The sequence below is a fragment of the Anastrepha obliqua genome, chromosome 3, assembly GCF_027943255.1.
Source record: "Anastrepha obliqua isolate idAnaObli1 chromosome 3, idAnaObli1_1.0, whole genome shotgun sequence".
Taxonomy (NCBI): domain Eukaryota; kingdom Metazoa; phylum Arthropoda; class Insecta; order Diptera; family Tephritidae; genus Anastrepha; species Anastrepha obliqua.
Genome location: NC_072894.1, coordinates 87,954,526 through 87,980,475, shown reverse-complemented (window position 1 = coordinate 87,980,475; position 25,950 = coordinate 87,954,526). Strand labels below are relative to the sequence as shown.

Here is a 25,950-nt window from a genome sequence, read left to right as displayed (position 1 = left end):
TTATCTACTACTGCAATTGCTCACTACTCTGGTGGAGGTGTCCTCGTTCACTGTGAATGTGGTGCCCCCTACTATCGTTTGGTAAGCTTGAATGCGTTATGCGCATTAAAGTCACCTACAAACGATCGGTTCCCACCTCTGATGAGCACACCAATTTCAGTGGGATATATCGTCGGGAAGCAGGTAAGAGGGGTTGTATATATATATTAAAAAGCTATACCTTGACATTCTCAGGTGCTGTCCTTACGGCCGATGCTTTCATCGATCAGACGATACTGCAATGTGTGGTGGATTATGAACGTTAGGCCACCACCACTGTCTCACTCGCGATCAGGTCTGTGCACGTTGGGGAGTTGTGTTGCACAACTGATGAGTTTCGAATCGTTGAGGTTTGATTTGTGGCGACGGTTCTTAGTGCCAGAACATTGGAGGATGTGGTAGTCGTTGGCCGCATACTGTGTGGACCACTCCCTATGTGACTTAAAGCCTGAGCAGGTCTTAAGATGCCACCACCCGTTGCGCTTGTTGCACATAACCGAGGTGGAGTTCGGGTGGAACCCGTTATGGCAAACGCAGCAATAGAATACTTCTCGACCAGGGTTGGATTCGATACCAGCCAGAACAAACTTGCTGTATAGAATTGCTCCTGGGACGATAGATGAGGGGTAAGGTACGATGCACAGGGACAGTTTATTGGGGCGGTAGTACTTGGTCGGGAAAAAGCCGAGCCATTCCGGTAACGTATAACCGTCTGCCATGGGAATGCATGGGGTCATTGAACGGAAACATACAAGGTGATAATATTCACTGGGTTGAAGCTTTGGCTGTAACATGTATTAATCATCCATATCGATTGGAGAGCTCAAAAATGGAGGTTTTGTTATTTTCTGACGAATTTATGTACAACTTGCAAACCGTTGGTGGGTCCAATATATAGTTGACGTGCGCAACTTCCACGTAATCCCATTGAGCATTTGGTAAGAATATTGATTAGCTTAGGGAGAGAGGCGTACGAAGGATAGGAGGAGAGCAATATGATTAATTAATTTGCGTGAACTGGTTTATTATCAACTTGACCTTTATAGTTCGTGCAGCCTGTTGAAATTTGTAATTAAAGCAAAGGAAAAGGAGTAGGGAAATTAAGCTTGATTTTAACGTTGTATTCATGAAGCAGAATTCCCTAAGTTTCGACCCCTTTCCTTTGATCACATAGAAACGGATGAACTTTTATTAGCGAATTTCACTCTCAAAAATAAAGTCCGAAGTTTTGAAATACTGTGTGCTTATGAGCCGCATTCAGCACAATATTTCAGACTGCATGCAACATTTTAAAATTTTAATTTAAAACGAACATCACCGAATTACTTATTATTATCTAATTTATTTCTATTTCTTATAGTGGTCAACCAAAAATACACAGTACAAGTTCACGATGAATACGTGATGAGTGGCAACACAGCAGTATTGAAATGTCAGGTGAGTGTATTCTCATAAAGCAAGTAATATATAAATGTATGGATAGAAAACGGGTCTCACCTGAATAGTACAGGTTTATTCCCAAAAACTCATATTTATATTGAAAAATAATTCTGAACACTTTTAACTTTAACTTTAACTTTTACGATAGTAAACGTTTTAATTTTAAGTAGTTAAAGGTTTTGTGAAGAAAATTAATGCTTTCTTCATGTAACTAATTTCTATTCTGAACATGAGCCAACTAGAGCCGTTAATACGACTTTTAGAAATATTTGAACTTTGAATAGTGTCAACAGTCAAGGCAATATTTGAAAGCGGCAATAAAAATTATCTGCCTAGGTTAGGTTAGGTTATGGTGGTAGTCGGTCTGCACGACCAACTCACTTAGACCTTACAGGTCCGTTGTGATACCACTGTGCTACACGGGAACCTCGTTTATCTTCCTTTGTGGAACCATTTCGTGGCTCTTATGAAGCGTAGTATTGATGCCAACCCCACGCCAGACAGTTCTGTAAGAGAATTAAAAAAGTATTTACCTAGACAACCTGTTCTGATTTTAGCTAGGGCTGGACAATTGCAGAGGAAGTGCTCAACTGTTTCTTCCTCTTCCTCATCTCTGCAACTTCTGCAATATTCATGGGAGAAGACTCCTAGCCTCGAGGAATGCCTGCCAAATAGCCAGTGACCGGTTAAGCAAGCCACGACCTTCGAGATATTGTCTCTTGAGAGACTAAGCAATTCCTTTGTTCTTTTCTTGTTTATTTGCGGCCATAGTAGCCTAGCTGTTAGACACGTATCTTCATTTCTCCATGACCTATTGGCCTCTTGGATAAAGTGGTTTTTTATTATTAGTTTACTCGTGGCCATGGGTATTCCAATGGTACTTTTATCACTCAGCAGTTGGAGAGCGGTACCCTTTCTGGCTAGCTCATCTGCTTTACAGTTTCCCTCAATATCTCTATGTCCCGGAACCCAAATAAGGCTGACTTTGAATACGTCACTAATATCATTTAGAGCTGCCCGGCATTCCTGTGCAACCTTCGATCTTAGTAATGCCGCATTCATTGATTTGATGGCCGCCTGGCTATCCGAGAATATATTTATAGTCGTTTTGGTTAGGGCGTGCGTATTTAGGTATGTAGCCACTTCTTTTATAGCTAATACCTCTGCCTGATAGACGCTGCAGTAGTCTGGTAGTCGAACGGATAGTTCCAGTCCTAATTCCTTCGAGAAAACTCCGTAGCCAACCTTATCGTCTAGCTTGGAGCCGTCTGTATAAAAGTTTAATTCCCCCCTTCTCCATGGCCTTCTTGTATGCCACTCCCTTCTTGACGGTATACTCGTCTTGAAGAGTCTTTCAAAGGTGAGTGTAGGGATAGAGTAGTCTATTTCTTGTTTATGACTATTCACAGAGTGCAAAATGGAAGCGTGGCCAAAGCACCGGTCTTTCCATAGCGCCATACTTTTTAATCTGAGCGCCGAGGCGGCGGCCACGTGTTTTCCTACCAGATTCAGGGCAGGTAAGTTGATTAGCACTTCCAGCGCTTTGTTTGGAGTAGTCCTTAAGGCGCCAGAGATGCACAAAAAAGCTGTTCTTTGGACCTTACTCATGGTTTTAGCGTAAGTCGCCTTTTGAGCAGATGGCCACCATACAAGTATTCCGTACATTAAGATTGGCCTAACTACCGAAGTATAGAGTCAGTGCGTAATGCGGGGTGTAAGTCCCCATTTGATACCGACCGCTTTTTTGCAAGTGTATAATGCAACGTTGGCCTTCTTTACTCTTTCCTCAATATTAGATTTCCACGTGAGTTTCCTGTCTAATATGAGTCCTAGGTACTTGACGTTCTCTTTCAGAGGAATCTCCACACCCTTAAAAGTTAGCGGGGAGATTATAGGGAGCCTGTGTTTCTTTGTAAAGAGAATTATTTGAGTTTTTGAGGGGTTTATATCAGTCCAGCTTCTAAGCGTGGCCATGTTAGAGCGCAGAATATCCATAAGGGTGTTAGGATATTTGCCCTTAACGGCGATTGCTACGTCATCTGCGTAAGCTGTGACGTGGCAACCCCCTCTTTCCATTATCTGCCTAACTATAGACCAATTTCCACGCTGACGACTATTTCCAAATTATTCGAATCTATTATTATATTTAGAAAAGTATTATACTTTGCTACGAAAAGTTTAATTTCCTCCAACCAACATTGGAGGCCTTATCACCAATTTGCTGTTACAAGAATTTAAAGCGTACAAAAGATATTTCTTATATTCTCGCTAAGATCTTTACATTTTTCTGCCCATTAACCAACTTAAATTCACTTGATTGCAGAAGGTATAATCTATCGCTATCTTTTGTGTCTGAAGTATGATAATAAGAAGCATGATGATAAAAAGTTGAAATTGTTTGCGCGTTTCTGTTGTAATGCAATTACTTTTTTAAACCGGCGAGAACTTTATGAAGATCTTTAAAGGCATTGCTATAAAGATGCCAATAGCTCGGCCTTTTCGCGAATTTAATGAGAATCTTGAATTCCATTTCGTTTGATTTTGCTTTTCTAAAAATCAATCATCCCTTTTGTTGAATCATAATTTTAGTCCCTATTACATTTTGTAATTTATTGATCAATTGGAAACAGAAGAACACAATTGTCCAGCCTTAGCTAGGATTAGAGCAAGGTTGTTAGGAAAATACCCTTTTGATTCCCTCACGGAGCTATACGGTGTTGCGATAAAACCTATCCTATGCTTCATAGAGAGTGAAACTGGTTCTATGAAATATTAAGAGTGAGGTTCCCGTGTTACAAATGGTACCTCAACGGACTTACATGGTCTAAGTGAGTTGGCTATTCTAAGCCGACTGCCACAAAAATCTAAGATTATCTAATCTTGACATGGATCTGGTCGATACATTCATTTCCCTGGATATAATTTTCTGCTTTCTAAGAGGATTTCTGTGAATTCTTTCTCGAACGGCTTTTATGGCTGCACTGGTTCGAACCACGCAAGGTCGACCACTTATTTTTATGTCTGTCACTTTAGACTTTGGGAAAAACGATTGATCGTGCGGTGAGCGAACACTCTCGAAATATTAAGTTTTTTCATCAATTCGTAAGTCCCACTTGCACTTACCAAATTTGTGTAATGCAATTACTGCAATGCGATTTGTTTAGCTCCACCCTTCATTGTTAAGAAGCGAAATTTGGCACGAAACTGACCATAAGTTATGAGTCAATATAAATTTGTCAGAATTTATGGCTAGACTATGAACATGAACTGCTTTAAATCGTTTTTCACACGCAGAATTAATTTTGTAAAGTCAACGTGCTCTTTCTCACAAAAGTAAGAAATTGTACGACGCATATTGCGAAAAGAATACGCGGCATTTAAATTTCTTATAACGGAACTCTAAATTTGAATTATGCCGGTTACAGTTCCATTCTCGCTTCTCTCTCTCGTTATTATAAACACTTTTGTTAATAGAACTTTTCATTTGCGAGTCTCAACGGGCCTATGCCATTATTTTGAAAATTAAAAAAAAAGTTTTAGCTCTATCCAATGTTCTCGCCAATAGTCATAAAATTCCACATAGGTTATTTAAATCCCATCCTCTCGCATAAAAATGTTAGCCCAAATGTGATTTTGCAATGCAGTGTGGAGCTTAAGCACGGCACTACTATTTTGCTTTATTGACTAATATGGGATAAATTTTACTGCACAAAATTTTCATTATTCAATTCCATATAGTATAAAGCCTGTGGAGAGCTCTCCTCCCGAAGAGAAGTAGTGCTCAACAGCACAAAAACCATGGTGAAAAGATTTTTAATGGTGTGGCCAATATCAGAGCGTTAGCCGTCTCTCAGCGAATTTGACAGAATCAGCTGATGAGCTGACCTAGCAGGGGTTTAGAGTCGGCTTGTTTACGAAAAAACCAAGAATGTGTTAGTAATATACGAAAAATTTTAACACAATGTCACTTCGTTGCTAACTGAACAATGACTGATTGGACGGGTGTGTAAATATTTTTTTGAAATTATTGTGTAGATTTCGGCTGGCGATAAGATTGATATACAACGAAAAAAAATAAATCAACATAGCCTTCGCTTATGTTGCTTTGTTGCTATCTGATAGATAGATAATAACATGCGAAACTCTTTCATTTTGTGTGGGAGCGCGCCCAGGAACTCTCTTCAATACAGCTGACAGTCGAAATGGAGGGCTGCCAGAAGTGAGGAACCAAAAATAACTGGCGAAAACAGCTCGTTTTTGCGTTAATGAAAAAATTTCGCGATGTTAATATTTATAACTACATATGTATGCATTTATTTTTAAATAAATAAATTGGTTTGAAACGTAATAATTTAGATTAAAGTGAGTTTTAAGAGTTCTCCAAAGCCTCCTTTTCGCCTAATACTTTTTATATACCTGTAATTTCATTGGAAACTGGGGTTTTTATTGACTTGGTTATGATTGAAAAGCTAAGTTAATGAAATTGAATTTTTGTTTGAAATATTTTACAAACATACTGTTTTTAACTATTTTTAAGTTATAAAAAGTAAAGGTTACTGGTTTTAACTTATTCTGTTCATTGTTTCACAATTTTTGTTTTTTGTTTACATTTTTTATGTTATATTGAAAAAATTTAAATCTCTTATGTATTTATTTATACTTATGTTTTTGGTGTACTGAACATTTTTGTATTTCAATTTTGAAAAATTTAATTTAAATATAAACTTTTGAATTTTTTCTTATTTATGTATTTTATACTGATTGTGCTTATTTTTATTATATACGGCTGATATAAGTCTACTGGGCAACTGCGCACTGAATCTATTATCCTTGTAAAAGAGCAAACCTCGCAAACCTACCATCCTTGGTTACCTGGCGACAAGCGGTATGGTGTATTTTTACTACGAGAAAGTGAGCCATTTTGGTGTGGTTCAATATTGTTCTGACTCGTTAGGCTTTTAATGCTGCAGTCGAAGTAGTCATATGTATGCTGCGAAACTGAAAAAATCTACTGTCTTTGCGAACACGCAAACGACGTTATCATAGAAAATGATTCTGCGTGCTATCAGTCCATAAAATGTAAAAGGCTAAATAAATTTAACTTGATTAATTAAATTTTTGTTTTTAATTTTTAACGCGTTAGAATATTTTTGAATATTTTAAAATTGGTATTCGGTATTTTTTTCATCACTTCCATCGTCATTAGAAGTTTTAATTTTTTTGAATGGTTGAACATACTCTGATGTTAGATGTGTATGCAGATTTAGGTTTTTCAATGTCAATGCCATTTTCGTTTGTTTTGAAGCCAGTAAACTTTATAACAGTCAACGCGTGAACGTAAAATGGTTGTGTAAGTTTTTTCCATTTACTGTCAACCAATTTTTTTGCTTGTATTCCATAACATAATTTCCGGTTGGACTTGAGTGGTGAAAATTTTTATACCGAAAACATTAGGTTTTGTATGGCTCATACAAGGTGAAGTCCAAAATCAGTCATCACCGAAAACTCCTTCGAAATTGTTCGCAAATTTATCACAAAGGAACCGAAATCATCGTTGAAATTCATGGCTTACGAAAGTTCTGTGCACGTTTCAAGTTGAGGACTGAGGAACAAAAATTGCTTAGAATTCAACATTCGAAAGACCTCATTAAAGAGGCGAGAAAAGATGACAACTTTCTTTACAACATTGTAACTGGTGGTGAATCGTTGTGTTTCCAACATGAACCTGAAACTAAGCGTCAAAGTTCCGAATGGAAGGCCCCAGACGAGCCACCACCCAAAAAATCGCGTTTGGAGAAGTCAAAAACCAAGTCGAGGCTCATTTACTTTTACGATTCCAAGGGAATTGTCCACAAGGGGTTCGAGTCAACGGGCCAAACTGGCAATGCAATTATCTATATTGGTGTTTTAAAGCGTTTGTTGCATCGCATTTGTCGAATTCGCCCTGAATACCGCGAAGGAGGAAGCTGGTGCTTATTGACTAGAAATCGCATTTTAACCATCAGTCACTTACCGCATTCGCCTGATTCCTTGTACTTCTACATATTTAGAAAAATGCATTTGGCCATGAAAGGAAAAAATTTTGCGCCCGTAAAGGTCATACAAAAGGCTTGTACTGACATCCTGAAGGACATTCCGATCAATGACCTGAAAGCCTCTTTCGAAAAGCTTTTATATCGCGCAAAACAGTGTATCGAGGTGAGAGGGGACTATTTTGAATAAATACACTCGAAGTTATCAGAACAAAGTTCCTGTCGTTTCTATTTTATCTCTTCTTTTCTTCTTAATTGGCGCGAGAACTGCTTACGCGATTTTGGCCGAGTTTAACAAAGCGCGCCAGTCGTTTCTTTCTCGTGCTAACCGGCGCCAATTGGACACACCAAGTGAAGCCAAGTCCTTCTCCACCTAATTTTTCCAGCGCAGAGGAGGCCTTCCTCTGCCTCTACTACCACCAGCTGGTACCGCATCGAATACTTTCAGAGCAGGAGCGTTTGTATCCATTCGGACGACATGACCCAGCCAACGTAGCCGCTGGATCTTTATTTGCTGTGTTATGTCTTTGGCGTCGTAAAGCTCATACAACTCATCGTTCCATCGCCTGCGATATTCACCGTTGCCAACGTGCAAAGGTCCAAAAATCTTACGCAGAACCTTTCGGATGTTGTCATCGGACGGGCATGATGAGAGCCTTGTAGAGTGTTAGTTTTGTTCGTCGAGAGAGGACTTTACTGGTCAGTTGCTTACTTAGTCCAAAGTAGCACTTGTTGGCAAGAGAGATTCTACGTTGGATTTCAAGGCTGACATTAATATGTTAATGCTGGTTCCTAAATAAACGAAGTCTTTTAACCTCGAAATTAGAACTGTCAACAGTGACGTGGGTGCCGATACGCGAGTGCGCCGACTGTTTGTTTGAAGACAGGAGGTACTTCGTTTTGTTCTCATTCACCACCAGGCCCATTCGCTTTGCCTCTTTATCCAGTTTGGAGAAGGCAGAAGTAATAGCTGGGTTGTTAAGGCCGATGATATCAATATCATCGGCATATGCCAACAATTGTACGCTCTTATAAAATATTGTGCCTGAGCGATTAAGTTTTGCGGCTCGTACGATCCTCTGCAACAACAGGTTTAAGAAGTCACACGACAGCGAGTCACTCTGTGTGAAACCTCGTTTGGTATTAAACGGCTCGGAGAGGTCCTTCCCAATTCTGATGGCGCTGCTGGTGTTGAGCAACGTCATCTTGCAAAGCCGTATTAGTTTTGAGGGGATACCAAATTCAGACATCGCGGCATACAAGTAACTCCTTTTCGTACTGTCGAATGCAGCTTTGAAATCGACGAAAAGATAGTGTGTGTCGATTCTCCTTTCATGGCCATTTTCCAAGATTTGGCGTATTGTAAATATTTGGTCGATAAGGTCCAATCAGTTGGTTGACGGTGGGCTTCAGCCTTTTACACAATACGCTCGCTAGAACCTTATAGGCGATATTTAGAAAACTAATCCCGCGGTAATTGGCACAGATTGCAGAATCGGGCTTGCTATGGATTGGGTAGAACACATTTAAATTCCAATCGGCAGGTATGCGTTCTTCCGACCATATTTTGCATAGAAGCTGATGCATGCACCTTACCAGCTCCTCGGCGCCATGTTTGAAGCGCAGCCGTCAGTCCGTCGGCGCCCGCGGCTTTGTTGATCTTTAGCCGCATTATCGCTATTTTCACCTTATCTTCGTCGGGTAGCGGAACGACAATTCCGTCGTCAACGATTGGGATATCGGGATCTTCACATTCTCTGTGACATGCGCAGCTATCACTGTTTAGCAGGTTCGAGAAGTCTTCCCTCCATAATTTAAGATTGCTCTGGATGTCAGTCACCAGTTCGCCGTCTTGTTCTTACAGGAAAACGCCCCTATTTTAGCTCAGTCTTGTTTATTTTGGACTTCACCTTGTATAACTACTCGAGCCTGTGATGTGTATTGAAATATTTTGCGATGCCAGGTTATTCTTGAATTCACTGAATTTTGTAGACAATTTACGCAAGTCATCAATAAAGCCTTCGAATATTTCGAATATTGCTTTAAACAACTCAGCACTTTCCGCGTGCAAAATATATAATTAGCAGTTGATAACAAAATAGAGATCCGATGCTTGCCCTCTAAAGAGTTAATATTATGCATAATTGTTCTTGCGGCAAAGTTTTTTTAAGTATTTGCTATTGTTATTAACTTCACTGGGTTCCCCATCTTCACTTACCGAAGAACCACCGACGGTTTTTTCAAAATTATCTCTGATGTCTCTTTTAGCCATTGCGTCCTTAGTATGTATAAAATGTGCGACTGAAAAATAAATGCACTCATAATTTTTCAATGGCAACAAATCTTTATATTCTTTTCTACAGGTTGACGATACATTTCTCGGCATTTGATAATTTTGGTCGTTATTAATTGTTATTAATTGCTTACTTTCTTTCTCTATATTTCTTGGCACACTCAGCGGCCGAAAAGACATACGCAGAATATGTGTTTACACACTAAATAATCTTATAATATTGCGGTAGAATTTTCTGACACATGTAGTTATCCAAACTGTAAAATAATATACTAAATAAAAATAATTTAAAATCTACACATCAATATACGAGTATCCTATGTTCTAACACTTAATTTCTACACGGGCGTTCTAACATCCAAATTTTACACATTAAAAAATTCCGCCTTCTAACTTGCAAATTGTATACATTTTAAAAAATTCGGGTTCTAAAATTCCAATTACTAAACAAAAAATAAAATTAATACATTTATATGGTTCGATAGGTTTACATATTTCACTTGCGTGACGATTTTTATGTCGTATCGTTTTTGCATACTTTCAATGAAAATGAAAAAAAAAAATTCCTTAATATTTGTGAGATAGACGTTGTTTGCACTGTTGCCAACTCCAGAAAATCTGAGTCGCTAGGGCCAACATCAAAAGTCGCTAGAAAGTCGCTAACTCCATCAGGAGCGGATCCTAAATTTCATTCTGAGAGGTGCCCAAGAGGCCAGGTGCGGACTTAAAATTTGTAGATGAATAATAATTAAACCAGTAATACTAACTCTGCTGAAATTTGAGGAAAAATGTAATAAAACTTTTACAAAATTCATTCGGAAGCTGTTAAATAAATAAAGGTGTCTTTTTCATGTCACTTTTCCCCTATTGATAATATATATTTAATTATTTAACCAAATTTGTTACTCTAATGTTATGTAGGAAATATTTTTAAGTACATTCGTTGAGGTTTGTTTTTATTTGAGGTCGAAGAATTGACAGACGATAATTCCAGTGAAGAATTAGAAATCTCTTTTGAAGATGTTTTATGGAATGATGAGAGAATGGACTCATCGGACATTAAAGAAGAATAAAGTATTTGTTAACTTACCTACCTGTCAATTAAGTGGAATATAGAAAATAAGAAAATTATATATTAGCATAAAATTAAGAAATCATACATAACAAATCTTTTTGTACATCTAATGCCTAATGTTTAATTAAGTATATAATGATCATTGTAACGATCAGATAAATTCTTTAAATTCCAATTTCACATCAGATCAAAAAATATGTGTGCTATTCATCTTCATCGTCTTCACTTAGTAAATTAAATAATTCTTCAGTCTCATGCTTATCTGATAAAGTTGCAGTTGAAGTAGAGGGTTGAATGTCGTCTAAAAACTGATATTGCTGTTCAACGGGTTTTGTTGTAAAAGAATAACTTTTGTTGGTTCCAATGAGTTGCAGCACTTCCGGCGGTATTTCAAACGATGTACAATCTTTATTTTGTTTTTTTAACTGATCTCTCAACAGAATTAGTGCATTAATTGTGTTTAACGACATTCTGTTGCGTTGTTTTGTTTTTATAATGTTCATAGAACTGAATACTCTCTCGACTTCGGCATTTGAATGTGGCAAGGATAGAATAGTGATTGCCAGTTTTGAAATCAAAGAAAAAGAATTCTCTCCTGCGGCATTTTTGTACTGTAAAACTTCACTCCAAAATTGAACAGTGTTTGTAGTGTTATTCCACTTAATGAAGTTGATATTATGCCATTCTTGCAGCATACCATCTCTGAAATCGTCATTAAAACCCAATTCTTTGGCTACATTGGCTATTGCATTATTTTTATTTACTTTTAATGTTTCTTCAACATTTAACAACGACATTTTTTTCAGAATAGCGACATTACTTGGTAGTCTTTGTTGAATCTCCTTCATGAGTTTCAGACTAAATTCAATGCATCTCTTCTTCAAATCATTTTTATTTTCTTGCGGCAAACTTGACTGGGACAATTTCTGTTCAAATGCAAAGCCAAGGTGGGGACTAGCGTACATACATTCGTTCGGAACTATTGTCGTCAACAAATCAACAGTTGGAAAAACTATGTTTTTTCCTAGCGATTGCATGAGGAACACAAGAGTGTCGAGTAATTTTTTGGGGTCATTGTCTTCACCTTCAAATGCTTTTTGTGCTATTTGTACGTCTTTTAAAGTATGCTTAAGGTGAAACATGTAAAGTTGACTTAAGTCGTCACAATACATCTGGTACAAAAGATCAGCTGTGTGGCAATTGTCTTGAACTCTTGAAAGTGAAAAATGTAGCTTTAGTTCTTCCCATTGCTCCAGAATCCTGCGTACAGCTGGTTCAATTGAAATCCAACGAGTTGCACAGACTTTCAAAATTTTTAGCGGCTGTTTCCCGCAATTTATCGTTTCATAAATTTTTTTATATTCTCCTTGCCTTTTGGGAGAAATCGAAAACCAATTGTAGGTTTCCCGTACAAGAAATTCTATGTGTCTGGGTATTTATTGACGCGTGTGAAGCCGCAAGTTGTAGAGAATGACTTACGCAACGAATCAATACCAAATGTGATAAGCCATATTCTCTCTTGAGCAGTTCGAAAAGACCATTATTTACTCCGACCATTACAGAGGCATTATCAGTACAAATTCCTACCATATTAGCGATTGGGATTTTAAGATTTTTCAAGGAATTCACAAGAACAGCAGATAGGTTTTGAGCGTCTGCAGTTTCCACTGAGGCAAGCTTGAGAAATGCTGATCTAATGGTTTGGTTTTTTATACTATAGTACCTTATTTCGATTCCTAGTGCTTTTGAAACTGATACATCTGTGGATTCATCTATTAGTACACTGTATTTTATAATGTTAGCACACTTTGTACGATGTAATTGCATGTTTTTAGCGCTTTCATCAGTGGAAAACAACTTTTTACACAGTACGCCTAAATGATCTACAGTTGAAATGGAGCAATGTTCAGCAATGAATAGAGAAAGGGCACCTTCCGCTCTGTTTGATATTCTAACCGTAGTTTTCGGAGCAATTTTCACAGGTAAAATGGTTTGTGTTTTTTTTTAATCCAATTTTTGTTTGTGCTTATTAGATTTTAAATGTTTTTTAACATCACTTAGTTTAGCATAAAATTCTGTTACACATATTTGACATCTTGCTTTAGTTGAATCTCCAAAGACTGGTTTCAGCCATCCCTTGAATTCAGGCTGTGTTTCCCATACATCTCGATACTTTTGAACGTACTGCTTTTTTTTCAGAGGTAAATCCATATTTTATATTTACTTAAAATGAATTAAAAAGGACGCTAGAGGATAGTAAACAATCAACTGAGCCGATATCAATTCAATTGCTTCACGTACAGAACATAATAAAATCCGGGGATTCCCCGACCGCATTGCTCTTATGTGATCAGTGGTAAAAATAATTTGGTTACTCATTACAATTGTGTGAAACAAGGTCGATAATTTATCGACGATAACACACCAATAGGTAGTGCGTTATTTTATCTATAGTCAGTAAATTGTTACTGGGTATGGAAGGTAAAGGGCATTCACGGGTAATCAAGTTGACAGAAAAGTATCTAAAACGGTTTTGATTTGCTCTTCAAAAGTCGCCAGATAAGTAGCTAAATCATTTTTGCCGTCAAAACTTTTTTTTTGTCGCCAAGACTCAAGCAAAAGTCGTCACTTCTAGCGACAAAGTCGCTAAATTGGCAACACTGGTTGTTTGACTCTATACTTTATAAATCAATCGTCTTTGCAGGTGCCCAGCTACATGTCAGAGTTTGTTATGGTAACAGCTTGGGTGCAAGACACTGGCATGCATCTGTATCCCAATACGGACATAGGAGGAAAGTATACAGTACTATCTAATGGGGAACTCTATATTAACAATGCGGGGTCCAATGATGCGTTTAAGAGTTATACTTGTCGAACCGTAAATCGATTAACAGGTGAGTACCTATGCATAGCTAAACTTATTTGGACCAGCTTGTACAGTAAGTTCAATCTAAGTTAGTAGACTCTGGCGATGTTATTCCTCTTTATTAGTATTTCTTTTTCTATTGACTAATTTGTAATTTGTAAGCGGCCGCCGTAGCCGAATGGCTCACAGAGAGAACATCGGTTCGAATCTCGGTGAAACACCAAAATTAATAAAATAGCGGTCGCCCCTCGGCAGGCAATGGTAAACCTCCGAGTGTATTTATGCCATGAAAAAGCTCCTCATAAAAATATCTGCCGTTCGGAGTCGGCTTAAAACTGTAGGTTTCTCCATTTGTGGAACAACATTAAGACGCACACCACAAATAGAAGGAGGAGCTCGGCCAAACACCCAAAAAGGGTGTACGCGCCATGTAGGTATATAATATACATAATTTGTAATTTGACGAAGGTAGAAAGATTATTATTTCAATGTATATTTATTTATTACTAGCATTTCCCAGTGGGCTTCGCACCACCATACATAAAATGTTTTTTTTATATCGCAAGAAATTTTTCATATTAAGTTTTCTTTATAGAACTCGTAAAATGTTTAAACAGTTGAATTGGTTGATTTTTTTCATTCAACATACTTTCTAAAGATGTCACAATAGCCTTTTCTGTACTTTTTTTTAAATTTGATTGTGGTGGTCACCTATATACAAGTAAGGTGAAAGAGCCGATAAAAACTTGTAATTAAACTTTGATTCTTTAATTTCCATTTCAATTTTTTACGCTAATAAATTATGCTAAAATAAATAAAGTTAAAAATGTTTTTCCAGTTCCTTGAATGCTCCAGTTTTTATTATATTTTCGTCCAAAATTAATATTAACATAATACACTTGCAACCACAACAGTACAACAGAAACGCTCATAAGCGGCTGTGTATTTGTTGTTGTTTTTCCCATACAGGCATTTCGTATGAGAGGAAATAATTACTCACATCAAATGTCATAACTCAGAAACGGCTGCACCGATTTCAATCAAACTTCACACAAACCACCTCCTCAAAGGTAGAAAAGAACTCTAAAATTTCTGTGTCAATCGGTTCGGCGGTTCTTGAGTTATAAGATTACCAAGGAAATGTAACTTCTTTTTATATATATAGATTTTCTACCTTTCACCTGAAGAAGTTAGAGAAGAGATTTTTTTAATTCTTCTGTAATGCTTTTAGAAATAATTTCATGAGAATCGCGCACTACTTAATGTACATCTGTGTTTTCCCTCAATCTTCAGACGATACGAGTGGATTTCGAGTTTCTCTCATATATGTAGTTGTGAATTACCAATAATAATGCCTGCTGTACAAAAAATTTAAGATAATTGTATCCAGCTCCCAAGATATGAAGATATGTCCAAGATACCCCATCAAAATATGTAGTTTCTGTACTTGTTTATTTTAGTGCAGAATATTTTATCTAATTTGTGAGAGTGCCCAAATAATGAAACGTTTAAACGTGAAACTTATAGATTTTACTGTAATTATTAGTTAAAGTTCTTTTGTTGCTTATTTATTGCTTTTGTTGTCATATGTATGTACTTCAACGCTCAATAATAGAGTTACACTTGTCAGATAAGTATGTACTTCTAGAAAAACCTATATATGCTCTTGAAATTTGTAAATGTCACGTTAGATTTTGGCTCCATTTGTAAAAGTTTTTATTACAACATACGTTTTATATTACAAACAAGCTTTACCCTGGCCCACTTCTTCGCCCCACAAAATAAACTTAAATATTTTTTTTTTGAGAAGTTCCGAGAAGAAGTTCCGATTTATCTATTTTTTTAGGTGTTGTTTTAAATTGTCAGTTTGTGTCCTGCCATCTAGGACTTGTACTAGATAGGAAGCTTGATTGGGGGCTCACAGTTGCAGACAGAGCACACAAAGCTATGACCGCGTTGCACTCCTGCGGAAGGCTAATTGGGAAGAAATGGGGATTGGAATCCAGAATGATACATTAACTCTATACGCAGTGACGGTGCGATGCCAAGCACACCATCGATAGCATTATATGCGATATTAAACTTCGCATGATCTGATCAGATTCGGAATGATGAATAAGACTGAAGACTCTTAGTAAGTGGGCAAACACGGATTACGGCTACGGTAAAATCCTGGCTGGCACTTTGGGGCTTACCGGAGTGGTAGACTATGCACTCCCGCCTACACTTGCCATTACCGCGTTCACGACCCCCCTACGCTCAAGGGAAGGGAGAGAACGGGACGATGTAAAACAGGGCGAGTTCATCCATGTATACACAGATGGCTCAAAGCTTGAGGGCAGGGTGGGTGCAGGTGTATACTCCGAATATCTTGGGATCGCCTACAGTTTTCGGTTCCCCGACTACTGTAGTGTCTTTCAGGCAATAATGAAAGCCGTCCCGTCCCTGATACAGTGTGATGCGATATCCAGAAATGATATCTACGTTTTCGATGATAGCCAAGCGGCGATGAAGTTCCTCACAAAACAGTCGACAACCTCCAAGGTAGCCATGAAATGCCACGAGATGGCTGAATCTGTTCACCTAAAGGTAACATGGGTTCCTGGTCATCGCGACATTGAGGGTAACTGTAGAGCTGATAAACTAGCGAGACTCGGCACCATATTGACCGATGAGTACATAAACAATGACGTAGGAATACCGTTACAAACATGCAAGCTACTTATCCTTAAAGAAATGGTAAGAGTAGTGAACGAAGAATGGAGTAATGAAAAAAATTCTGAAAAGTACACATTGATTTTAGAAGAGATAAGGAGAAGCTCCCCGCATAACAATGGGCTATGAGCCTGAGCGTGTCCCTGCCAACTGTTTCCTATTACAAGTGAAATTTAGCTGAGTTATAAGTGAACACCATATTAGTTAAATATACTATACGAGTTGAAATTAATAACAAAAAAGGAAATTAGCAATTAAGGGGACAGATACCTGTAAACGGCCATATTTTTCCTGATTTTCCATAAAATTGGCATACAGTTTATTTATACATTAAAATTATATAAGCAATTTTTGTATTTTTATTTTAATCATTTAAAATGGCGGATGTACACTCAATTCTTCCAGGAAGGTCGCAGCGGGGCTTCTCCATCGGCGGGCATTGTAACATCGACGTCAGTGACTTGAATACAAGAAATCAAAAATTGTTTTGTTTATTAATGTCATAATTTCTATATGAATTAAACAAAAATGGAAAAAAATACGCGGAATAAAATGCTGAAAAAAATGAATTTTATGGCGAATTTTCCTACTATAATTTTTTCGAAAATGCTGAAATTCTAAAATAACTTCCTCAATGCACAATATCCAAGATTACTGAAATAATGAACGCCACATTCAAACTGCACCACATCCCTATATATTTGAAAACTGCTGAAATATTTACCATATGTTTAATAAACTAGGGAAGCCAACGCATGATGCCACATCTTATCGGCCTATCTCGCTCCTCCCAATCATTTCAAAACTGATGGAAAAGCTTTTAGCCAAACGTCTCAACATAATTATTAAGCAAAGAAATAAAATACCAGTACATCAATTTGGTTTTCTCACAAAACACTCTACCATTGACCAAGTCCACAGAATTACTTGCATCATTGAAAACGCATTTGAAAAAAGGTGTGTTCTGCTGTCTTTCTGGGCGTGTCTAAAGCCTTTGACAAAGTTTGCCACGGTGGGTTCCTCAAGGAAATAAATGCGCTTCTACCAACACAATATTTTAATAATCTAAAATCGTACCTATCGGATCGTTTCTTCCGAATAAAATACGAAGACACATATAGCGAACTTCAGGAAATTAAAGCTGGCGTCCCACAGGGCAACGTGCTGGGGCCCATTCTCTATATTCTTTTCACATGTGATTTGCCTAATGGCACAAATTGCTCCACAGCAACTTTTGCTGACGACACAGTCATCTTATCGGTAGGAGAAACTCAGATTGACTCAATCAAAAACCTTCAAATTTATTTAAATAAAATCTCAGAGTGGACCATTAAATGGCGCATAAAACTAAATGAAACAAAATCGATTAATTTAGACTTCACACAGAAGAAAATCCAATATCTGCCACTATATATAAACGGCGTGCAAATCCCGTATCACAACAACGGCAAATACTTAGGTATGACACTAGATACCAAGCCTAGATGGAATGCTCACGTTAAAAAGAAAAAAGAAGATTTAGAAATCAGCTTAGAAATACAATATATACTGGCTTATGGGCAACCAATCAGCCTTATCCTTATACGATAAAATTCTTTTATATAAGCAGGTGCTTAAACCAATTTGGACCTATAGGATCCAGCTATGGGGCTGCTCAAGCTCAACCAATATAAAATCTATACAAAGATTCCAAAATAAGGTAACACAGATATCGAACGCGACCTTGGCATCGAATCAGTTGCCACTTCGATCAACATAAACGCTAAGTCTCATATGGAAAAAGTACGCCACCATGTAAATAGCGAAGCCTTAGCCCTAATTGATTCCGGTAAATGGAAAGAAAGGCTGAAGCGAAAAAAACCGCACCAACTAACGCAGTAGTCCACTTCTCTACAAGCCTTGGGCAGAGTATTATTAAATTTAGTTGTATTGCTTAAAATTAAATCCAAATTGTTCGTTAGTTTATAATTTATTAACTAGTTACAATGTAAATAATAAAAAAAAAAAAACAAAAAAAAAAATTGTAAATTCACATAGAAAGTAATATCATAAAAAAGATGTGTGCAAAATTTCATGCAGATCGGTCAATAACTTTTCGAGTTATCGTGTACGCCAATTCGAAAAATATAGTTTTGAGAAAAACGCGTCTAAAGTTTGAATACATAACTATAACTCTCCCAGCGCTTGAACGCAAAGAATAGAGTCGTCACGATTGACGATTTCTAATATAAGAAATACTTAAAGAAAAAAAGATTAGTTTTGACTTGAATAATATTTTTTAACTTGTAGATTTCAAAAAAATAATGAAATGCAAGTAAATCAATTACAGATGAAAAAAGTCATTGGCGTTTAGATTTATTTAAAAGCAAAATGAAAATTGGCTTTTAACTAAAGCAGAAATAGGGAAATCTGAATTGCCATATTCCGCAAGTACGTCAAAAGTTGGCAGTAGGTCATGCAGAAATTTTGATATCTTTCTTTCTTACAAAGAAATACTGAGTAAAAAATGTGAACGCAGACCGCAGGAAATTCAAGTAATTGAAAATTTCCCAAAAGTTCCTTTGAACTTGTTGCTTGAACATACAGCAGAGAGACTTAACATATTTAGTATAAAATATGTAAAGGATTTTCCAATAAAAGGTGTTACAGTTGAAAGGATTGCGCTATCGAGAGATGATTAACGATTTTTTATGGCCGGAATTGGATGGTATTGATCTGGACAACGTTTATTTTTAACAAGACGGCGCTACGTGCCACACAAGCAATGAAACCATTGATCTTTTACGGGAAAAGTTTCCGGACAGTGTTACCTCTCGAAGAGGTGATCACAATTGGCCACAGAGATTTTGTGATATAACACCTTGTGACTTTTTTCTTTGAGACCACGTGAAAGAGAAGGTCTACGCCAACGGCCCAGGGTCGATTCAAGACCTCAAAGATGGAATTCGTGAGGCTATCGAGGCCAGAGGGCAGACACTTTGCAATTCGATTATGGAAAATTTCATGAAAAGGATATTATCCTGTAAGCGTGGTCGTGGTGGTCATTTGCCTGATGTTATTTTCCACTATTAACGCCACACGGAAGGTATAATGAAATAAACATTTTATTAAAACATAGCATTTTTCTTTGAATATCAAAATAACACCTCTTATTAAAAAACCCTATATACATACATATATGGTATACAATGTAGTAAAACAAAGAGATGTTATTGTCACAGGAATGGAAGCTAAGAAAGAAAATTTGTTAAAGGTGGATTTAATTGGGAGAATATTCAATATAATTCCACACGCTTGGGAAAAAGGAATGTAAAGAGAGCATAAAGCTGAAAACCGGACCCATCGGAGGCTTACAGGTTTTAAGTAATTTATTCTAAAAGGCTGTGTAATTTAGCGAAAGGTTAGTGTTGCTTCGAAACAGAACGAAAATCGTATGCAGGTATAGTTTTACAGATACGTTGACGGGTATTTGTAAATTTGTAGAATTTATGCGTATAACTCTCTTTCGCATAGTCGGCATTTGTTCGCGCTTAAAAAAAATAACCGTCATAAATTAAAACGTCACAGCTATGTGTGTAGTATGGAGGTACGATTACCCATCCCAATCATCAACACTGAACTGAAATACTTCATTTTTGTTCGTATTTTTATTTTCATTTTTTATTATTCTCGTTTAAAATTGAAAAGTGATGATATTGATAAATGCATCTACATTTAATTTTCATTGAAATATTTCCAAAACAAGTAGTCACACACGTATTTTATGAATTGAAATGAAATGAATTCAGAAGAAAATATATTCTATTTATTATAATGTGCCAAACTATAGTGAAGCTGCTGAAGTCACTTTGAAGACAAGTAATTGCAGTTATAAAGGTTGTTCTGAATCCACTTCCCAACATCTCCACCAATTTTCATATAATAAATCATTATACTTTGCTTAGATTGCTCGTGCGACTTTATACTAATAAAGCCCAACTGTTTAATTACGACCTGATAGCAGTACAGGTCGAGCAAAAATATTCAGTACAATAACTCTATTACGTATGAGTGACAAAAAGGGCACTATTTTTTGGTACAATCGGACACCTTAAAACTTGAGTATGTTAAAAAATCAAAAGAAATAGTAACTAGAGAAAATTCAGGAATTAGACATATTAAAATAAATTATATGTTGTATTTGGCGATGAATGTTGACCGAAACAAAATCAACTCGATCTCATATGTCCCATATGTGACGCTCCACCGAAGGACATTTTAAATACAACAGATTTAAAATCAGAGAAATTTAAATCGAATCAAGAAATTTAAACTATGAAATTTCTCCTTTACATTGTTGTAGAACGTACAAGTATTATATAAGTTATAAAATAGGATGTAAAAAAGTGGCAAATACATACATAACGAAACAGATAAACACATCTTCGCGGAAAAAAAATTCAACATTTGGTTTGAACACGTCTCGGTTTACATGTTTATATGTAGTAATCCAAAAAGTGGCGGATTTGGCAATACAAATGACGGCAATACTTCGCGGCGCGCCCGCAGAGTCAAGAAACAAAATTTATAAACACCATGCTCGAAAAAACAGCAGAAAGAACAATCTAACAGGCATGTTTAATAGAGCCTTTGACACATCAGATCCTTTGACTTCTAGTTTTAGTCTCAACAAGCGCATAAAAAACAGAAAAGAATGCAATCACTAAGGAAATTAATGCTTTGATAAGTACAAACAAGTGACCTTAATGAAAACGAAGATAACGACGAAAAAATTTCGGCCCTGACTCTGATTACGAAGAGCTATTAAATAATTTGGAATTAGAATATTAGGAAATTAATTGATTTGACATATTTATGAAAGCGATTTTAGGTATAGCTATGTATTTACAAGTACATACATACATATATGTATTTATATGTAACTACATTGCTCTCACACGAACACGCGAAAAATGAGTAATTCACATTTAAATTTTTAATTTTTTTTATTTTGTAACTTAAACAAGAATATATGCTAGGTTTCAACGCGATATAATTGATAATTATACAGCTTTTATACGCCTCTTTATCTATTCCCAACTTGATATAACATTTTGTGAGCACCAATACCATAATATGTATAAATCGTTTATTTTTTTTTAAGGGCGTAAACAATTTTATAGGCTATTTAAAATATACAACAACTAGCAAACCCGACCCGCTTCGCTGGGCAAAGACACGGTGGGTCCACGTTTTGGCATATATTTCGAGACCCTAGTCATCAATAGGTATGAAAATTACCCCACGTTAAAGCACTTATCGACAGCTTTCATTTGATGCCCATATTGCACATCCACAACCAAAGGTTACCCGGGCCCACGTTTTGACCTATATCTCGAGACCCCAGTCACGGAGCGGCATGAGAAATACTCTGTACTAAAGCATTCACCAATAGCTTCCAATTGCTATCCATATTGTACAAACACATTCTAGGGTCCACGTGTTGGTCTCTATCTCGGGACCTTAGTCACGGAGCGGCATGAAAAATACTCTGAACTAAAGCATTCACCAACAGCTTCCATTTGCTACCCATATTGTACAAACACATCCTAGGGTTACCCGGGTTCACGTTTTGGCCTATTTCTCGAGACCCTGGTATCCGATTCTTAAAATTTTAAAACACAAACCATCTACTGAATAGTCCAAACAAAGCCTAAAAGAATTTGGTTTGGATAGGTGAGCCCGTTCGCGAGTTTTAAGCGAATATAGGGACAGATTTTCACATTTATATATATAGATAGATAGATAACTTGTAAGCATATATGTATTCGATTGACGGGCTTGACAGATGCTTAAACACTTCTAATTTCTCACTATCATCAAAACATACATATGAAAAAAATTGGCGCGTACACTTCTGTTAGGTGTTTGGCTGAGCTCGTCCTCCTATTTGTGGTGCGCGTCTTGATGTCGTTCCACAAATGGAGGGGCCTACAGTTTTACGCCGTCTTCGAACGGCAGATGGTTTTTTTATGAGGTGCTTTTTCATGAAATACACTCGGAGGCTTACCATTACCTGCTGAGGGGCGATAGCTAAGATCCCTCTCTGTCATTAAGCGTTTCGTGCATATTTGCAATACCAAACTACCTTAGACAAAGAGTAATAAGTGTACCAAGTTTCATTGAGATATATTAATTTTTACTCGAGTTGACGTGCGCACGGACAGACGGACTGAATTGATCCCTCTCGTCACTCTGAGCATATTGGTATAATAAAAAAATAAGTAAAATAAGATGTTGATATTGGCGCGTACATCTTTTTTTGGGTGTTTGGCCGATCCTGCTATTTGTTGATGTTGTGCCACAAATGGAGGGACCTACAGTTCCAAGCCGTTCTGAACGGCAGATATTCTTTATGAAGAACTTTTTCATGGCAGAAATACACTCGGAGGTTTGCCATTGCCTGCTGAGGAGCGGCTGCTACGCTATTCGGCTCGGCAGCCGCTTATATATATATATACATCTCGATTCCTTTATGCTATTACATACAGAACTCTTGTGCATAATTGCACTCAGGTATAAAAACGAACGAGAAATGTGTTATATACACCCCTACTGTGTACTTATACATAGTCACAACTTCTTCAAATTTATTTCAGGTGAAATACAAATATCTACATATCCTGGACGCATCATTGTCACAGAGCCAAAAGGCATGGTGCAACCACGTATAAACGTCGAAAAGCATTCGCTTAGGCATGTCGTGCTTAATGGACAGACGACATTACCGTGTATCGCTCAGGGCCACCCAGTGCCGACATACCGGTAAGTATAAATGTGCTATATGTACGACTATGTTAGGTATGAATACCATTGTTTTTAATCTAGCATTGCTATACATATGATATTTACATGCAGTATACTTTTATATAGGGTGAACGATATGAAGTGTTACCAACTTCACACTGCTTGTATCTGTAAAACAGTTCATGACATTAACGTCAAAATTGTTCTAATGACAGTTCAATATATTGTTTATAAGTCATCAAAAGCATTTGCGTCTCAGTTTTGTTGAATTTTTTTTTCTGTGATGGAATTCAAACGTAATAGTGTGATTGTGTTATATTTGGCTGAAAAATCACAACCAGTCATGGTTCGTGAGCTCAGTCACCTCAAAGTGAAGAAAATGGTTGTGTATCGCACTATAAAACGTTGGAATGATATTGGTAGCATTGCAAAACGCTATGGAGGTGGACCAAAAAAAACCGCAATAACGCCAGAAATGGTTGGGAAAGTGAAGGCTCGACTTGAACGAAATCCACGTCGAAGTGGAAGAATAATGGTCAAAGAACTGAAAATATCGCAAGACAGCATTCCACGCATATTGAAAAATGAGCTTAAGGTCAAGGCTTACAAGTTCCAAAAAGCACACGATCTTTCACCCCAGCAAAAAAATATTCGGTGCGAAAGACTAAAGGAGTTGTTGCGTTATTCGCTGCGCTATGTCTATGCCGTCGTAAAGCTCATACAGCTCATCATTCCATCGTCTGCGATATTCGCCGTTGCCAACATGCAAAGGTCCAAAACTCTTTTTCTCAAACCCTTCAAGCCTTGTAGAGTGTTAGTTTTGTTCGTCGAGAGAAGACTTTACTGTTCAGTTGCTTACTTAGTCCAAAGTAGCACTTGTTGGCAAGAGATATTCTACGTTGGATTGCCAGGCTGACATTGTTATCGGTGTTAATGCTGGTTCCTAAATAAACGAAGTCTTTTAAAACCTCGAAATAATAACTGTCAACAGTGACGTGGGTGCCGATACGCGAGTACGCCGACTGTTTGTTTGTTGTCCTCGTTCACCACCAGGCCCATTCGCTTTGCCTCTTTATCCAGTGTGGAGAAGGTAGAAGTAATAACTGGGTTGTTTAGGCCGATGATGTCAATATCATACGCTCTTATAAAATATTGTGCCTTAGCGACTAAGTTCTGCGGCTCGTACGATGCTCTCCAACAGCAGGTTAAAGAAATCACACGACAGCGAGTCATCCTGTCTGTCATCTTGCAAAGCCGTATCAGTTTTGTGGGGATACCAAATTCAGACATCGAGGCATACAGATAACTTTCGGCCTTTTCATACTGGTGGTGTGTATCCATTCTCCTTTCATGAGTCTTTTCCAAGATTTGGCGTATTGTGAATATTTGGTCGATGGTAGACTTTCCAGGTCTAAAGCCACACCGATAAGGTCCAATCAGTTGGTTGACGGTGGACTTCAGCCTTTCAGACAATACGCTCGCTAGTACCTTATAGGCGATATTTAGAAAACTAATCCCGCGGTAATTCGCAAAGATTGCAGGATCACGCTTCTTATGGATTGGGCGGAGTACACTTAAATTCCAATCGGCAGGCATGCTTTCATCCGATCATATTTTGCATAGAAGTTGATGCATGCACCTTACCAGCTCCTCGCCGCCATGTTTGAATAGCTTAGCCGGCAGTCCGTCGGCGCCCGTGGCCTTGTTGATCTTTAGCCGCATTATCGCTATTCTCATCTCGTCATAGTCGGGTAGCGGAACGACAATTCCGTCGTCAACGATTGGGGTATCGGGATCTTCACATTCTCTGTGTTATGCGCAGCTATCACTGTTTAGCAGGTTCGAGAAGTGTTCCCTCCATAATTTAAGATTGCTCTGGATGTCAGTCACCAGATCGCCGTCTTTGTTGTTATAGGAAAACTCCCCGGTCTTAAAACCTTCTGTTAGCCGCCGAACTTTCTGTTAGAATTTTCAGGCGTTGTTCCTATTGGCCTGCATCTCAATCTCCTCGCACTCACGTATTTCGGCCTCTCGTTTCTTCTTTCGGATAATACGTCTCTCTTTCTTTTTAGCTCCCTGTAGCGATCCCATATGGCTCGCTTTGCGCCTGATCGTAGCGTAGATCTATAGGCAGCATCGTTTCTTTCTGCGGCAGTATGACAGTCCGCGTCGTACCAACAGCTTTTTTTCGCCAGAATCCGATTTCTTCTTCGGCGGCGGTATTTAGAGAACGATAAATGTTGCTCCATTGCTCGTGCATACCGATTTGTTGAGCAGTACTCTCTGAGAGCAGGACTGAGAGTCAAGTGGCGAATCTTCACAACATGCTCGATCTGGTTTCGTCTTTTTCGATCAGGCGACAACAACGTAGCTTGGTGTGTCTTCTTATGCTGGAAGCTGGTGCTGCAGACTACCATGTTTCGGGCCCCGGCGAAGTCGATCAGCCTCTGTCCGTTTCTGGATGTTTCGTTTTGCAGGCTGAAGTTTCCGACTGTGGGACCAAAAATTCCTTCCTTGCCCATCCTGCCGTTTAAGTCGCTAAGCACGATTTTTATGTCGTGGCGGGGGCAGCGCTCATAGGAACGTTCCAAGCGCTCATAGAAGGAATCTTTAGTCGCTTCGTCCTTCTCTTTCATTGGGGCGTGGACGCTCGTACACCGGAGTGAACGACAGTACTTGGCAACGAAGTTTTTCTCCCACAACA

General features: G+C 37.9%; 1 protein-coding gene across 4 annotated transcripts in view; it reads left to right on the top strand.

Moving 5' to 3' along the window:
• LOC129240593 (cell adhesion molecule Dscam2) overlaps nt 1-25,950 on the top strand; it is a 172,515-nt gene that overhangs the window by 66,621 nt on the left and 79,944 nt on the right. For all 4 annotated transcript variants that reach the window (XM_054876497.1, XM_054876498.1, XM_054876496.1 and 1 more), the window contains exons 6-8: nt 1,400-1,476; nt 13,584-13,773; nt 23,099-23,264. In XM_054876497.1, coding sequence (XP_054732472.1) covers nt 1,400-1,476; nt 13,584-13,773; nt 23,099-23,264 — 433 coding nt within the window. The remainder of the gene's footprint in view (nt 1-1,399; nt 1,477-13,583; nt 13,774-23,098; nt 23,265-25,950) is intronic.